This window comes from Phoenix dactylifera, chromosome 4, assembly GCF_051530095.1.
Source record: "Phoenix dactylifera cultivar Ajwa chromosome 4, Ajwa_hap1_PhDact_Kaust_v1.1, whole genome shotgun sequence".
NCBI classification, from domain to species: domain Eukaryota; kingdom Viridiplantae; phylum Streptophyta; class Magnoliopsida; order Arecales; family Arecaceae; genus Phoenix; species Phoenix dactylifera.
Window position 1 is genome coordinate 49,037,561 of NC_143193.1, and position 17,525 is coordinate 49,055,085.

The following is a 17,525-nucleotide window of genomic DNA, read 5'->3' on the forward strand; positions in this document are numbered from 1 at the left end:
TTAATCACCGAAAAGATTTTTTTTTCTGAAATCAGGCAATCTTGCCAGAGCGGTTCTAACCAAAAAAAAAAAAACAAAAAAAAAAACAAAAACTGAAGTGATCCATAGCAGCCGGCTCAACTAGCCAAATTAATCCGTACCAAATTGGTTTGATAAGTTAAAAAATGGTTCTAATCTATACCGGATAAAAATCGGTACGAACCGGTGCGAACCAGTCGATACCATTAAAAAATAGTACTGGTCTTGTACCGACTAGAAATTAATGGGAACTGACTAGTTCGCATCGGTTCCAAAATTTTTTTAAGCTTTTGAATGCGTAAACGAGATCAAACTAATAATATAGGTTTGGTTCAATCTGAACCAGTACCGAATCGATTCAATAGCCAACCGGTATGCCTACTTAGGCCTATTCAGCCATTCTTCTAGATTCCAACATACATTCATCTTCTTCTTTTATAAATTTGTCCACATGCTCTGTCGTTTGACTGGTACTTTGCACACTTGGAATCTACGTCCAATATTGCATGCAGTTAGGCCAGAATTTCAAATATAATCATGGCAATTTTATGCACAATCATATCTTTTCTATATATATTTATATGTAATATGTAATATGTACGTGATAAAGAACTTAAAATTCTATTGATCTTTTATGTTTGGTGTTAGCATTTGTGGTATAATATTTAGTGATGCACATAATGAAGCCAATGTAATGTTTTTATGTTTATTTTTTTATACATAGTTATCTCCAAATCTATATGTAGGTAAATGTATTTTGCATGTATAGTTGTGTTCAAGTGTGTACAAAGTCAGGGCCTAACAATTAAATATACGGTCACTGTCGAGGAAATGAAACGGGTATGAAATTTTCATGAGGAGTTAAACCTAAATGTCGTTTAATTCAAAAGGTTCACCTAGATTTCCCTATCATATGATTTCTGCAGGATGGCATGATATAGAAATAGTAGCTCCCTTGCTGGTGAGGCCCTCCTGATTTTTTTATTTTATTTTGGTTAGCATGATGCTTTGTGGGCCTTTGGAGTGATAAGCTGTCACACAAGTCTTGAGTGGATTAGCTTAGAAGATAGTGTGTATACTTGGCTTTGAACCCGAGTCCTAGGATTTGAATTAAATAACATCAAAATCTCCTTCATGTAATTAAGATAATATTTTTGATTAGTCCTACTCTTGTCATAACTTGCATTTCATGGACTAAATTTTCTAGCAGTGCACTTTTTTGAAAGTAATGACATATCTTTATTACAAGCAGGTTAGGTTCGAGTTGATGTCATGCAATTGGAACTAATGTTATGTAATGTCGGGCTTAATTAGAAGGTTAAGCAAGGAGAATTAGGCCAATAGCTTCCGGAGGTAGCTCATATTTGCATTTGGTGCATGGGTGACAGAACATTCAGATCATCACTGATATGAAATGTCACTATTATCATAAGAAACTAAGATGGGATAGTTAAGATCCCAAGTATATTCAATCACTTTATAATCCCTTTTAGAAATGGCTTCAATTTTACCCCAACTTCAATGTGCATGCTCTCATTATAGTTCATCAATGGATTAGTATCCAAGAAGCATCTCATACTAATTGACAAATATTTATATCATGCTTTCTATTATAATCTCTTTCTCTCATTCTTTATTTCTTAAGTCTTCTGGACATGCCTTCTCTGCTACCCCTCTTAAAAGCTTGTCAAAAGTCCTACCAAAAAACATAAAGCTAATTAAGGAAATAAGATGTTGCGGTTACTCTTGATTAAGTAAATCCTATTAAATATGACATATATATCCTATTAAAGATTTGATGAGTAAAGAACTATTTCTAACTGTTGACCTCCTAATGGATTTTGATGAATACAAAACACTAGAGCATAATTCCATTATATCTTAACAATTTAATTAAGGAATTCATGTGTTTTATCTAGAATATTGTTGAGAAATGTCTAGGCAAGTTCCCATAATTTTTATGAATTCATTGAAGAACATTTTGAGTTAATGAAAAAGTTCAGGGACAGCCGAGACGTCTCCTGATAGTTTCAGAGACGTCTCTGGCACAAACAGGAAGAACTGGCACACTTGGAGACGTCCCCGGCACCTGCCGAGTCGTCCCCGCGTTAGCGGAGTCGACTCTCTCAGTAGCGGAGTCGACTCTCTCAGTGGCGGCAGAAAGGCAGTTTTCAAGAGATATGCGCGAGACGTCCCCACTGTACGCCGAGTCGTCCCCGCAGGTAAAAAGGAGAGTTCCCGAGTCGTCCCCAAGATAGCCGAGACGGCTCTCTCAGGGTTTTCCAGAGAATGGTTTTTTCGGTGATAAGGCAGCGGAGTCGACCCTGAGACAGCGGAGTCGTCCCCACTCAAAAAGTGCAGACAAGCCGAGACGTCCCCGTAAAGTGCCGAGTCGACCCCAGACAACATAAAAAGTAAAATCCTGTAGGCGAGACGTCCCTCGTTGTAGCGGAGACGTCCCCGGCGCGCCTGGGACGCGACTGACAGCTTTTCAGGTTTGGTTTGAATTTCAAATCCTTCTCTTTTTGTTTCTAACGGCTATATTTGCTTTTTGGGCTATAAAAAGGGACCTCTTAAGTGGTTCTCAACAACTCTTCACCAACCAAAAAGGTAGATCATTCAAGAGAGAAGTTAGAAAGAAAAGCTCAAGGGAGTGAGTGCATTCAAGGAAGGAAATCAAGTATTCTCAAGTCTCCCAAGCGATTTCAAGCTCAACCACTCTTGTGCGCTCGGGATTCGAAGCTCACACTCAACCCTATGCGCTCCACCTCGGAAGAATCAACATTTCCCACGCTTCCAACGGCAAAAGGATTCTTCCGGGTTACATTATTCATAATTGTTATATTTGCTTCTTAGAGCTTTTATTTCCTTTTGTAAACTCTTTTATTGTGGTGCTTGTTCCGGTCAAGGGACTTGGAACAAGGGAAAGGCGTCCCCAAGCCTAAGAGAAATTGGGGGTTTTAGGGTTTGTTGTGAGCCCGGTGTAAAACAACGAGTTGGGTAGTGAACTCGCAAAACTACCGTACTGTAATCTTGGATTATAGTGGAAATTCCCAAAGGCGCTTTGGGGAGTGGATGTAGGAGCGGTGAAGGCTCCGAACCACTATAAAACCGTGTATTTGTGGTTGTCTCTTCTTATCTCTTTATCTTTATTTTAGTTCATATATTTGTGTGTTTTATTTTTAATTAGGTAAAAAGTTTTTAAAACACCCAATTCACCCCCCTCTTGGGTGACCATCTCTGGGCAACAAGTGGTATCAGAGCCGGTGCTCTGTGTATTTCTTGAAAGACCTAACCGTCTTAGCCAAAGATCTAGATGGCAACACCCTTTAACAATGTTCCTGCCGAGGGGCAAGCAACCAATAGACCTCCACTCTTCAATGGGACAAATTATACCTATTGGAAGACGAGAATGAGAATTTTCATTCAAGCACAAGACTATGCCTTGTGGAGGGTTATAGTCAAGGGACCACAAGAACCATCACACGTGGTGAATGGCATTCGAGTTCCCAAACCTGAGGAGGATTGGGATGAGAATGATGATAGGATGGCTCAACTCAATTCTAGAGCCATGAACTCATTATTTTGTTCTCTAGATGTAAATGAGTTCAATAGAGTCTCTACATGCAGTTCCGCTAAGGAAATATGGGATAGGCTTGAAGTTACCCACGAGGGTACAAATCAAGTCAAAGAGTCCAAAGTGAACATTCTAGTTCACAAGTACGAATTGTTTAAGATGGAACCTAATGAAACCATCACATGTATGTTTACACGTTTTACCGAAATTATTAATGGTCTAAAAAGCTTGGGCAAATCTTACACTAACCCCGAACTTGTGAGTAAAATTCTCAGGTCACTGCCAAAAGCATGGGAAGCAAAGGTCACGGCGATTGTAGAAGCCAAAGACCTCAACACCTTGGGGCTAGAACAACTCTTGGGCTCATTGATGATGCATGAGCTCACGATGAAGCAGCATGAAGAAGAGTTGCCAAAGAAAAAGACAATCGCACTCAAGGCTACCTCAAGTGTATGTGAAGAAGAGAGCAGTGAGAGTGAAGAAGAAAGTCAAGATGAGGACTTGGGTTTGATAGTAAGGAAATTTAAAAAGTTCATGAGAAGAAAGAAACCATTCCCAAGAAAGAAATTTGGAGGGAGAAATGATTGGGAAAAAGAAAAGGAAAAAGAAAGAGACCCAATCGTATGCTATGATTGCAAGAGACCGGGACACATTCGTTCCGAATGCCTTCAACAAAAGAGGTATTTTGGAAAGAAGAAGAAGAAGGCATTGAAGGCAACGTGGGATGATAGTGACACATCATCCTCCGAGGAAGAGAAGGAAGAGACCGCCAATCTATGCTTCATGGCGTTCGAAGACGACGAGGTATGTCAAAACCCAACCATAAATTTTACTTTAGAAGAATTATATGAGGCTTTTCAAGAACTTATGGGTGATTGTAGTATGTTAGGAGCAAAGAATAAAGAATTAAAAGCCTCCAATCAAAAACTAAAGAAAAATATTGAAAACCTATTAATTGAAAAGGAGAGCGTTAAAAATATGAACACTACTAACCTAAAAATCGAAAATTCAAGACTTAGCACTGAAAATGAAAAGGCAAAAACACTAATCAAGGAATTAAATCTAAAAGTAAATTTCCTACTCAATAGTAATACCTCACTTGCGCAAACTGTTGAATCTCTTAAAAAAGATATGAAAGAACTAGTTAAAGAAAATTTGAATCTTAAGAATGAGGTACATAAGTACAAGCCAATTGTTGAAAAATTCACACAAAGCTCTGAAAAATTAAATCTTATTCTTTCAAATCAAAGAGCTGTTTTCAATAAAGCTGGATTAGAATATAAAACTAATAAGCAACAAAAGTATCTAAAGAATTTCTTTGTAAAAGCAAAAGACGTAAAAACTGAAAAACCAACATGCTTTCTTTGTGGAAAGAACGGACACAAAGCCTACTCTTGTATTCAAAGAAAAATCCAAACTAACAATGGTACATTTGTAAAAGCTAAAAACATAACTAAAGTATGGGTGCCTAAGGGAGTCAACTACACTAACCACGAAGGACCCAAGAAAACTTGGGTACCAAGAGCTTTACATGATCATTTTGCAGATATGCCTTGCAGCCGGAAATAAAAAGAGAATGTGGTATCTTGATAGTGGTTGCTCAAGGCATATGACCGGTGACAAGAGTCTCTTTGTCACCTTGGAATCAAAAGAAGGAGGAGTAGTCACATTTGGAGACAATGCTAAAGGTCGAATTATTGGTGTTGGTAAAATCTCCATATCACCCTCCTCATTTATAGATAATGTATTGTTAGTTAATGGACTAAAACATAATTTATTAAGTATAAGTCAATTTTGTGACAAGGGCTTTAAAGTGTCATTTGAATCATCACTATGCATAATTAATAGTCCAATTGATAATGAGATCATACTCACAGGACATAGGCATGGAAACGTTTACATGGTAGATCTTGATGATCTCACCATGAGGGATGGCCAATGTCTTGTAGCCATGAATCCCAAAGTCAATGAGACTAGTTGGTTATGGCATCGTAGGTTAGGGCATGCTAGCATGGATTTAATCTCTAAATTGATCACAAAGGATCTAGTCAAAGGACTACCAAAAATAGACTTTGAAAAGAATAAAATTTGTGCGGCATGTCAATTAGGGAAACAAACAAGAAGTTCTTTCAAGTCTAAGAACATAGTCTCAACATCAAAACCCTTAGAACTAATTCACATGGATTTGTTTGGACCCACTAGAACTGCTAGTCTAGGGGGTAAGAAATTTGGTCTTGTCATTGTTGATGATTTTTCACGTTTTACATGGGTTTCATTTCTTGCACACAAAGATGAGTCCTTTCTCGCTTTTGTCAAGTTTCATAATAAGGTTTCGAATGAACTCAATCTTAAACTAAAAGCAATTAGGAGTGATCATGGTACCGAGTTTGAAAATCAACACTTTGAAAAGTTTTGTGACGAAAATGGTATCAATCACAATTTCTCGGCACCTAGGACACCCCAACAAAATGGGGTGGTAGAAAGGAAGAATCGCACACTAGCAGATATGGCTCGTACCATGTTGTGCGAATCGGATCTACCAAAGTATTTCTGGGCTGAAGCAATAAATACCTCATGTTATATCTTAAATCGTGCTTTAGTTAGATCCATCTTAAAGAAAACACCGTATGAATTGATAAAAGGTAAGAAACCAAATATAAGTTATTTTCATGTTTTCGGTTGTCGATGCTTTATTTTGAATAATGGAAAGGACAATCTCAGTAAATTTAGTGCTAAATCAGATGAGGGGATCTTCTTAGGTTATTCCTCATCTAGTAGAGCATACAGGGTCTTCAACAAGAGAACTCTCGTTGTTGAAGAATCCATTCATGTTGTTTTTGATGAAACTAATGGAGATTCTTCTAGAAAAGAAGAAGATGGTGATGCAGGTATACTTGAAGACCGAATAAAGGAATTCTCCGTACAAGACAAACAACATGAGGATGAGGTCAAGGAAGATACAAATCAGCAAGATGAAGAAGGTCAACCTCCATCAAAAATTCAAGATTTTCCTAAAGAATGGAGGTATGCACATGGTCATCCAAAGGATCTAATCCTTGGTGATCCTTCACAAGGTATAAGAACTAGATCCTCTTTAAGAAACACTAGTAATTACCTTGCTTTCGTATCACAAATAGAGCCTAAATCACTAGAAGAAGCTGAAAAAGATGATAATTGGATGAATGCTATGCAAGAGGAATTAAATCAATTCGAAAGAAATGAAGTTTGGACTCTAATGAAAAGACCCCCTAATGTTTCAATTATAGGTACCAAGTGGGTGTATAGAAATAAACTAGATGAAGATGGAATAGTAATAAGAAACAAAGCTAGGCTAGTGGCCAAAGGATATAATCAGGAGGAAGGAATAGATTTTGACGAAACTTTTGCTCCTGTTGCTAGATTAGAGGCTATTAGACTACTTTTAGCATATGCATGCTTCATGGATTTTAAACTTTATCAAATGGATGTAAAAAGTGCATTTTTAAATGGCTATATAATGGAGGAAGTTTATGTAGGACAACCTCCAGGTTTTGAAAATCACTTACATCCAGATTATGTTTATAAATTGCATAAAGCATTGTATGGACTTAAGCAAGCCCCTAGGGCATGGTATGAAAGGTTAAGTAATTTCCTAATTGAGAACAAATTCAAGAGAGGAAATGTAGACAAAACCCTCTTTATTAAAAGAAAAGGAAATGACTTATTGCTTGTACAAATTTATGTGGATGATATAATTTTTGGTGCTACTAATGATAGTCTTTGTCAAGAGTTTGCCAAGCTTATGCAGGGAGAATTTGAAATGAGCATGATGGGTGAGCTCAACTTCTTCCTTGGGTTACAAATAAAACAATCAGAGGAAGGCATCTTCATCAGTCAGTCCAAATACATCAAGGAAATGCTGAAAAAATTCAAGATGAAGGATGCAAAGGAAATCAGCACACCCATGGGCTCAAGTTGCAAGCTAGACAAAGATGAAAAAGGTAAAAGTATAGACTGCAAATTATACAGAGGTATGATAGGCTCTCTACTTTATCTTACTGCTAGTAGACCAGATATATTATTCAGTGTTTGTATGTGTGCTAGATACCAAGCATGTCCTAAGGAATCACACTTGCAAGCTGTTAAGAGAATTTTTAGATATCTAGTAGGGACATCTAATGTAGGCTTATGGTATTCTAAACAATCTGACATAAACTTAATTGCTTATTCCGATGCTGATTTTGCCGGGTGCAAACTCGACAGAAAAAGCACAAGTGGCACATGTCAATTCTTGGGTGCCAATTTGGTTTCTTGGTTTAGCAAGAAACAAAATTCAGTTGCTTTGTCCACAGCTGAGGCTGAGTACATTGCAGCTGGAAGCTGTTGTGCCCAAGTTCTTTGGATTAAGCAACAACTTGAAGACTTCGGTATCAAAATGGATAATATACCAATTAAATGTGATAATACAAGTGCAATTAATTTAACAAAAAATCCTGTCCAACACTCTAAGTCAAAGCATATAAAGATTAGGCATCATTTTATTAGGGATCATGTGCTGAAAAATGATGTGATGATTGAATATGTATGTACAGAAAATCAATTAGCTGATATCTTTACAAAGCCCCTTTGTAAAGAAAGATTCAATTTCTTAAGGAATGCCTTGAGCTTGTATGATCCTAGCAAATGAGTTGAATTTGTATTGGATTACTTTGCTACTCAAACTAGTAATCAACCTCAAGGTAGACATAAGTGAAAACATGAATTCATCTAAGCTAAATGACGAACTGTTTGACTTTCCGGAGGATGGTTATCCTCCCTTGGACTCTTCATGGAGATATTTTCAGAACCTATTTCATAGGTATTCGAAATTTGGTCAAACATTCCTCATTTCAATATTAATAATTCAAAAAAATTATCAAATTACTATAGGTTGTATCATTAAGGGGGAGGATCACAAACAAATTCACTCTAAGTTTATCAAAAGAGATCATATTGATTAGGGTAATTAAACAAAATTGGGAGAAGATAGAATATAGTCTGAAATTTTTCAGTGCCGGAGACGTCTCTGGCAAATCGCAGAGACGTCCCCCCAAGGGGAGACGTCTCGCCTTAGTCGCGGAGACGTCTCGGGGACCGAATGAGGGCTTTTTAAATAGGTCGAAATCGCTCGAGCCGACTCGAGCTTTCTCCCTCATTCCCGACCAAAACGGAAAACCCTAGCCTCCATTTGCTCTCCACCTCAAATCCCAGCCTCCGTTTGCTCTAAATCACGAACCCTAGCATCCATGGCACCAAAGAAAGCTAGGACAACCCGTGGGAGGCGACCTAGAGTAGCGGCCGACGGTGAGGAACGGCGGGAAGAACCCTCCGCGCCTTCTCCTCCGGTTGCTCCGCCGACCACGACGATTTTCTGTGCAAATCGCACAGTCACGACTGGTAGGTACATCGATTTCTCCTTTTTAGATCATGAGGGGTTCTCTATTGGAGAGAGACTCCGAGCTCAAGGGTGGGAGCACCTTTGCACACTAAATACCTCGACCTATCCCGGCCTAGTTAGAGAGTTTTTTAGCAATATGGCATTAGGGGACCAAGGGTACACTGGATGTGTCCGGGGGACATTAGTGGAAGTAAATGAAGATGTCCTATCCACTGTCCTACAAATCCCTAAGGACGGTGAGGCTCCAACCTCACTTCCCCAAAGGGAATTAGCCCTAAATCTGCTGTTAGGACAAGAGGACTGCGGCCCTCTTGATGTTATCAACTCCCAAGACCTAAACGCCGAAATGAGATTACTTTTAAGTATTGTCAACCGGGTCTTGTTTCCCAAAACCGGTCGCTTCGATTTTGTTTCGGAGCGAGACTTAGCTATTATGCATCATATCCTACAAGGGATCCCTCTAAACCTTCCTAGACTCATGCTAAATTACATTGCCCTATGTCATAGGTATTCTAGATTTAGTATACCCTATGGCATGATCTTTACCTTAATCTTTAAACACTTCAAGGTTCCCATTCCAACAAATGAACCTGCAAAAGCCTTGAGAAACACCGACTACTATAATGAGGGCACAATGAGAAGAATGGAGTTTCATAAGATAGATGGGTCGTGGGTCAAGGTTCCAAAAAGAAAAGCACAAACCATAGAGCCTGAAATCCCACATCATGAGTCTGACCATCACTCTCCTCCACCTAGCCACATGAACATCCCTGATATTCCCTCCAGCTCAGCTGGACCATCCACGTCCATGCCACCACCTCCTCCAGTCAGTGGGTCCTCCTTCCTATCAGAGGATCAGATGCACACCTTAACATCTGCCATTTGCCAGCAGATAAGGGAGGAGATGAGATCCATGATCTCTATAGAGTTGGCCCCCATCAGAGCTTCACATGAAGGGCTTCTACAAGAGATGAAGGATATTAGAAGTCAGATTGAAGCTACAACACAAGAGATAATTGGTATGGGTGCCACCCAAACCATCAGATCATTAGAGCTCAAGGACAGCTTGAAGAGCATTTTCAAGAGTCTCAAAGAGCTGACAAAACCAGATGGCAACGTGGGCACCTTGGTTGCCCAACTCAGAGGGAGAATTGAAATGGCAACCATAGAGTTTGAAGCACTTGTGGCAGGTTTCCACAAGTCACAGGGAGATCAATTTAAGACCCTCATGGACTCCATCAATGCATTCATAGATGCAGCTTGTAAGGCTTATGCACAAAGTACATCTAGTAGGCCCCATGAGCAACGTCGCCGATGATGGATATCTTGTAGGATCTTCTTTTTGTAAATCCTAGGCTATTTTGAAACACCTTTTGTATTAGAAATCAATACTTGTAATGATTTCTTCTTTTGACTATGTACTGACTTCAAAGGTTTATGATGACATATGAATGAATACAATCTCTTTTGAACACTTTGTGTACATTGCCAATTCTGCGTATGTGTTTTTGTGATTGTGTATGTGATTGTATGATATGCCATAAAAATCTTACCACATACCTTGAGTGTTCAAATTTGATACAAAGAAACAATGCACATAAAACAGGGGGAGCACATCTTGTGATAACTATGTTAAACTAAAAGATAAGTCTGAAATGAATTCCAAAACAAAGGGGGAGTGATATGAATACATTAATAGAAATGACTTGGACAGGGGGAGCACAACTTGAATATCCTTGAGTAAAATGAATGCTGAATTCCACTATAAATTGAGTCTTAAGCACCTAAGGATAATTTGTCCCCTTCATGTTGCTGACAAAAAGGGGGAGTAGATAGTATATGGAATGCAAAATTTATAATAGATATTGAATATGGAGATATTGAAAGGGGGAGTAGACATGGATATTGAATATGGAATGCAAAATTTTTTAATCATACTCCAAAGTTGAATTAGGAAAGATAAAATTGAAGAATATTGATTTTAAGATAATTGCCCTTCTGGAAAAGAAAGGGGGAGTCAAAAAGAATCTAGCTTTCAATTATCTTCAGCATCAATATTTCATTTTAACTTGATTCAAACTCAGTTCATATGCCAAAATCATTTAAGAACTATAAAGATCAATCTTATGCACAAGGAAAGAACTGAATTGAGTGATGCACATTGTATCTAGGCCAAAATATTATACTTGTACATCCGATCAAATACTGTGTATATGTTTAAATTTCAAATTTTGCATATACTCAGTGTTTTGTCATCATCAAAAAGGGGGAGATTGTTGACCCCCTAATGGATTTTGATGAATACAAAACACTAGAGCATAATTCCATTATATCTTAACAATTTAATTAAGGAATTCATGTGTTTTATCTAGAATATTGTTGAGAAATGTCTAGGCAAGTTTCCATAATTTTTATGAATTCATTGAAGAATATTTTGAGTTAATGAAAAAGTTCAGGGACAGCCGAGACGTCTCCTGATAGTTTCAGAGACGTCTCTGGCACAAACAGGAAGAACTGGCACACTTGGAGACGTCCCCGGCACCTGCCGAGTCGTCCCCGCGTTAGCGGAGTCGACTCTCTCAGTAGCGGAGTCGACTCTCTCAGTGGCGGCAGAAAGGCAGTTTTCAAGAGATATGCGCGAGACGTCCCCACTGTACGCCGAGTCGTCCCCGCAGGTAAAAAGGAGAGTTTCCGAGTCGTCCCCAAGATAGCCGAGACGGCTCTCTCAGGATTTTCCAGAGAATGGTTTTTTCGGTGATAAGGCAGCGGAGTCGACCCTGAGACAGCGGAGTCGTCCCCACTCAAAAAGTGCAGACAAGCCGAGACGTCCCCGTAAAGTGCCGAGTCGACCCCAGACAACATAAAAAGTAAAATCCTGTAGGCGAGACGTCCCTCGTTGTAGCGGAGACGTCCCCGGCGCGCCTGGGACGCGACTGACAGCTTTTCAGGTTTGGTTTGAATTTCAAATCCTTCTCTTTTTGTTTCTAACGGCTATATTTGCTTTTTGGGCTATAAAAAGGGACCTCTTAAGTGGTTCTCAACAACTCTTCACCAACCAAAAAGGTAGATCATTCAAGAGAGAAGTTAGAAAGAAAAGCTCAAGGGAGTGAGTGCATTCAAGGAAGGAAATCAAGTATTCTCAAGTCTCCCAAGCGATTTCAAGCTCAACCACTCTTGTGCGCTCGGGATTCGAAGCTCACACTCAACCCTACGCTCCACCTCGGAAGAATCAACATTTCCCACGCTTCCAACGGCAAAAGGATTCTTCCGGGTTACATTATTCATAATTGTTATATTTGCTTCTTAGAGCTTTTATTTCCTTTTGTAAACTCTTTTATTGTGGTGCTTGTTCCAGTCAAGGGACTTGGAACAAGGGAAAGGCGTCCCAAGCCTAAGAGAAATTGGGGGTTTTAGGGTTTGTTGTGAGCCCGGTGTAAAACAACGAGTTGGGTAGTGAACTCGCAAAACTACCGTTCTGTAATCTTGGATTATAGTGGAAATTCCCAAAGGCGCTTTGGGGAGTGGATGTAGGAGCGGTGAAGGCTCCGAACCACTATAAAACCGTGTGTTTGTGGTTGTCTCTTCTTATCTCTTTATCTTTATTTTAGTTCATATATTTGTGTGTTTTATTTTTAATTAGGTAAAAAGTTTTTAAAACACCCAATTCACCCCCCTCTTGGGTGACCATCTCTGGGCAACACTAACAAAGACCTTCTAATTACCATCGAGTAAGGACACTAACCGAAATGAGGTATTTAGCTAGGTAAGCAATGTATGAAATCATTATTGCATTGCTTTGAAATCCAGTACCTCAAAATTCTCTAAAACTTTAAAAAAAAAAGGGAAAAAAAATCAATGCTTCCCTTGAAGATTACCATGTAGTACACCTCATTGTATCATCTTCTAATTTTGCATTGCTATAGACTAGTGTGCGTCATCTCTAGATATTTATTAAAACAAAAGAGTCTTGTCCAATAAAATTCATATGGTTGTGTATTCAACTTAAAACTGGCCTGCTAGGGCTAAGTAAAGATTTAATATATAGATCCATGTTATGTTGATTTTTGCTCAAATAAGTTGGTTCTGATGGTTAGGTTAACACATGTTACCCATGAAATTTGAACTGACCATGGCCTGTAAAATATATATAAAGACGAAGGAGCAATTTGATGACATAAATTTAGGTTCACTTTTTCTTTAAAAAAAAAGAAATAAGTTCCACTTCAATTTTTCATTGGTATAGCTTTAAGTTCCACTTAACGAGAACACTTGACTGCCTTTGCATTTTTTTGGCCGGAAAGAGCTAGGAATGTAACTGAGGTTTTAAACTTAAAGGATTTTTTGGGTCATTTTGAATACATAAAAATATATTTATTATAATGATTCTCGCAATAATTTTTTTTTCTTCCAATGCTTAAGTTTTCTAGTGATTTTTAATATATAAGTTGCATGCAAAAGTAGGACCATCCATCTGCTGCTTTTCAAAACAATGTGAGTTGTTGCTATGTGAGCAAGCAAGCATGTGCATGAGATAAAATTATATGAGTACACGAGTGGAATAGATTAACAAATTATTCAACTTGCATTTTGGTTCGAGGTCAAAGAAGGTTTAAATGAAATAAAGATCCCTTATTGTCCTGGCCTAACTCGTCGAACCCTAAGGTTGCTTTTGATTATAAAATATGTTGAACTGAAGTAAAAGTATTAATTTACTCCAATTTACACCAATATTTTGTTAGTTCAATTAGTTGTAAGTTTCCTCACTAAGGGACTGTTAGTCATCTACAACTGACTGTAAGTGAACCAACTAGACCAAATCAGATTGCTGCAAGTGGGTAAGGCTCATGTATTTTGAGATGCAACAAGAACTTGCTGCATTTCGTCTTGCAGTCAAATTGGCTATAAGGCAAAATGCAGCAGTGAGCATAGCCTTTTCACTTCCACCTGCCATGATGGTTGGGGCTTGAGGACATGCTTACCCTCACTTCCCATGGCAAAGCTCTCTCCGTTCTCTCTCTCTCTCTCTCTTGTACTGGCCCCCTTGTTGCCGTCCCCATCCTTGATGCTTTGCTGACCACCTTCTGCTTTGCTTCCTCATCCTCTTTATCCTCCCACTCATCCCTTTTCTTTTTTCTGAACTCTTTCATTTTATATAGTTTCATTTTTATACTTGTAATACTGATGGAAACTACTGTACTATTGCCAGAAGTAGCATATTTAGCAATATTCAGGTGAAAGGATGTACGTACTTTCACATCTTGATAACACATTCTACGATCAATTGAGAAATATTAAATTTGTTTCCAAGCAGTAGATCAAGTAGAATGTGCAATAAATGAGACTTATAAACATGAACAAAATCATGTAAAGATAGTAACAAACTTGGAATTTGGCGACCATAGAAGGCTAATTAAGGTCTTGGAAACCTTAAGCTTGTGCTTTGAATATGCATGCAGACACACTGTGAAGAGCCCTTCACGACCTTAATTTGGAAAACCCATCCCACAATGGCGAGTGACGAAGGTCCTTTCGTCATAAACGGGAAGGCTATCTTCGGCACTCTCTTCAATGGATACTTCTTCCCCTTGGATACCATTGAGGCCCTCCAAAACAGCTCTTCATCTGCCATCCCATGCATCATATGGCTTGGCTCAATGAAATTATTAGAGCCCAGGCTATCCTTTCCACAGTTTTCTGAGTATAACTTCGTCGATCAGAAAGAAGAGCTGAGTCTGAAATATTTCCTGCGTGAAATGCACACCCAATTGCAAGCCTATAACTGCCCCTGCTTTGAAAAAATGTACACTAACCACAGTTTTTCTTGGCTGGAGCCAGTCCTTTCATGGAGAGGTTTTCATGAGCTCTACCCCCTCTCCATCTCAGTCATGCTATAAATTATAACCCCAAGTTTTCCCACACTCTTAGATTTAAAGATATCACCTGCGGCAGGATGGTATCATCTGGGATAGATTCGAAATCTTATCACTTCTGATTCTCTGCCGATATACTCCTGAATCCTGATTGTCCGTCTTATATGAAATTATTAATTAACATCCAGTCCTTTGTTTGACTGCACCTCAAATATAGTCCCTCTACACTTGCTCTTTTACATTTCGTGCTGCATAAAATTAGATCGTCTATTTATTACATAGTACACAGATATCTCAGTTTTGCACACAGTTAGACATATATACGAGACCATGGACCAGACATTGAATGGAAATCTTAATTGAAGGGCAGGAATAAAATTTATACTGGCTTCTGATATCCTCACCGGAATACCACACAAGGCCCGCGCTTCAGCTTACATCAGGCCTGGGATGAGGAGCGGAATTTAGAAATGGTGAAATCCCAGACTGGTAAGCATGCATGCACGTACCATCACCTGGCCTCGGAACCATGCATCAATAACTTCTAGATCTGTTTCTCACAAACCAAATAACAGCCATTTTAACTAATGCTTGAAAAAAGAAATTTAGAAACCGAAAATGTCTCATATTTGGTGATTTATTTGCCATCCTGGTGCCATAAAACACATCAGAGAAGACAGGAATGTATGGGTGAGAAGACTGCATTCCTTGGGGATCAAGTTAAAAGAAGTTAAAATCTCATGACTGTTGGAGATATGTTGAGCAGGGGTTCTAAATTCTAATGCATCAGGAGAAAACTTTCTGGCGAAAAGGAAACAAACTGAGGTTGGTCTGAAGTTGCATGAACAGGTGGTCGCATTATTTCTGATAGACTGGATGAAGCCCTCTGTGATGTTTCTGCGGCCAAATGTTGCAGGGTGAGGACCTCTCGTTGACCAGTCTACCCAAGTCAGCGTCCTGTTGGCGATCGAGGCCCCATAGAACATGCTCAAGAAGGTGGGAATGTAGTGCTCGTCAGGATAGTTAAGAGAACCAGCATATTTCCTGAAAAGGTTGTAGTACTTGTCATCTGCAACTATATTCACTGCCAACGAGCGGTGTAGTTCAAACCATTGAGCCCCTTTCCTCCATTGAGAAAGCTTGATTGCAGGAGCCAAATGGCGGCTATAACGTCCGCGGCCATTTTCTGTGTCTTCGTCGTAAGAATGCACGAAGCTGTGGTCGGAGCGCAATAGATACCTGTAAATAGTGACGAAATCGTAGAGTGGAATGCAACCATCTGATAGCAGAACGAAGCGCTCGTTGGAGAAGTCTAGCAGAGCATTGGCCAAGAGACGCCTTTCTGCATCTACCAATGACATCGATCCCCATTCGGTCGCCTGCATATGAACAGCAAATAGATGCATTAGTCAGGCGAATCCAACCAAGACTTCGATCATGCTGAATTCTACATGTCTGATTAGCTAATAAATCTATCTCGGATGTGCTGTCTGATTGGACTCTGCATGTGCAAGCAACAACAGGTTGTGTTCAATGATATTCATCTATTTCTCAAGTAGAACTACTCTCGATGTATTGTATCATGCTAACAAACAAGGAATGAAACTGCAGAGCAGCAAGATACTACACACTACCATGCAGCTGGAAAAAAAGTAAAAGTCTAACTTGTATTTTTATGCTAATTTTTATGATTTCGTGACCGAATGTAGATGTTGTTTGTCAAATAAAGGTGACATATGAAGCTTGATCTACATCCTAAAACTGATACTTTTATAATAACTTCCCTCTACTATTGTCATGAGTAACATATTCAGCAACAAGAAGCATTTTCATCTTCAGAACATGCTTTACAATGGATTCAAAACCATGGAATATGTTTCCAGACAGCAGATCAAGTAGAATGTGTGATATAAGACAAAGTAAACATAAACAAGATCATGCAGAATCTGTACCTGACTTGGAATTTGGCGACCATAGAAGGCAAAGGTCTTGGAGACATTAAGGTGGTACCGTGGAGATGAATGCACATAAACTGTAAAGTGCCCTTCACCACCTTTGAAAAACCTATCCCACAATGGCGACAATGGCAAAGGCCCTTTTATCAGAAACAGGAAGGCCACCTTCGGCACTCTCTTGAATGGATACTCCTCTCTCTTGGACACCATTGAAGCCCTCCAAACGAGCTCTTCATCTGTCATCGCATGCATCGAATGGCTTGGCCTGATGAAGTTCTTAAACCTCAAGCCGTCCTTCCCATAGTTTTCTGGGTATAACTTCGTCGGAGAGAAGGGCTGGATCTGTGATGTGTGATGAGTGAAAGACACACCCAATGACAGCCCTAGAACTGCCCCTGCTATGAAAACAGGTATACCCATAACAATTTTTATTAGCTCAAGCCAGCCATCCTTTCTTCGAGAGCTTGCCAAGAGCAATGCCTCCTCCTTATCCCTGTTACTCCTTTGCCTCATCTCCATCTCGCTGTAATTTCGAACTCTCCTGCACGTTAAATTAATAGGAAATTGTCTCTTCCTTATCCTCATTATAAAAAATATCTTCTTGGAAACAGTAGGCGCGCAGAAACTTTCTAATCCAGCTGCAGTCAATATAAGAAAGGGTATCTTTTTTACATGTCCTCCTAAATATT

At 39.2% G+C, this 17,525-nt stretch overlaps 1 protein-coding gene across 1 annotated transcript; it reads right to left on the minus strand.

Annotated features, from left to right (window-relative positions):
* Positions 1-15,457: 15,457 nt before the first annotated feature.
* Positions 15,458-17,525, minus strand: LOC103704784 (glycosyltransferase BC10-like). Its single transcript, XM_088720846.2, has 2 exons — positions 16,834-17,525; positions 15,458-16,260 (listed from the first exon to the last, which is right to left on the minus strand). Exons 1-2 carry the CDS (start codon positions 17,419-17,421, stop codon positions 15,505-15,507), a joined length of 1,344 nt encoding a protein of 447 aa, XP_088576972.2. The 5' UTR covers positions 17,422-17,525; the 3' UTR covers positions 15,458-15,504.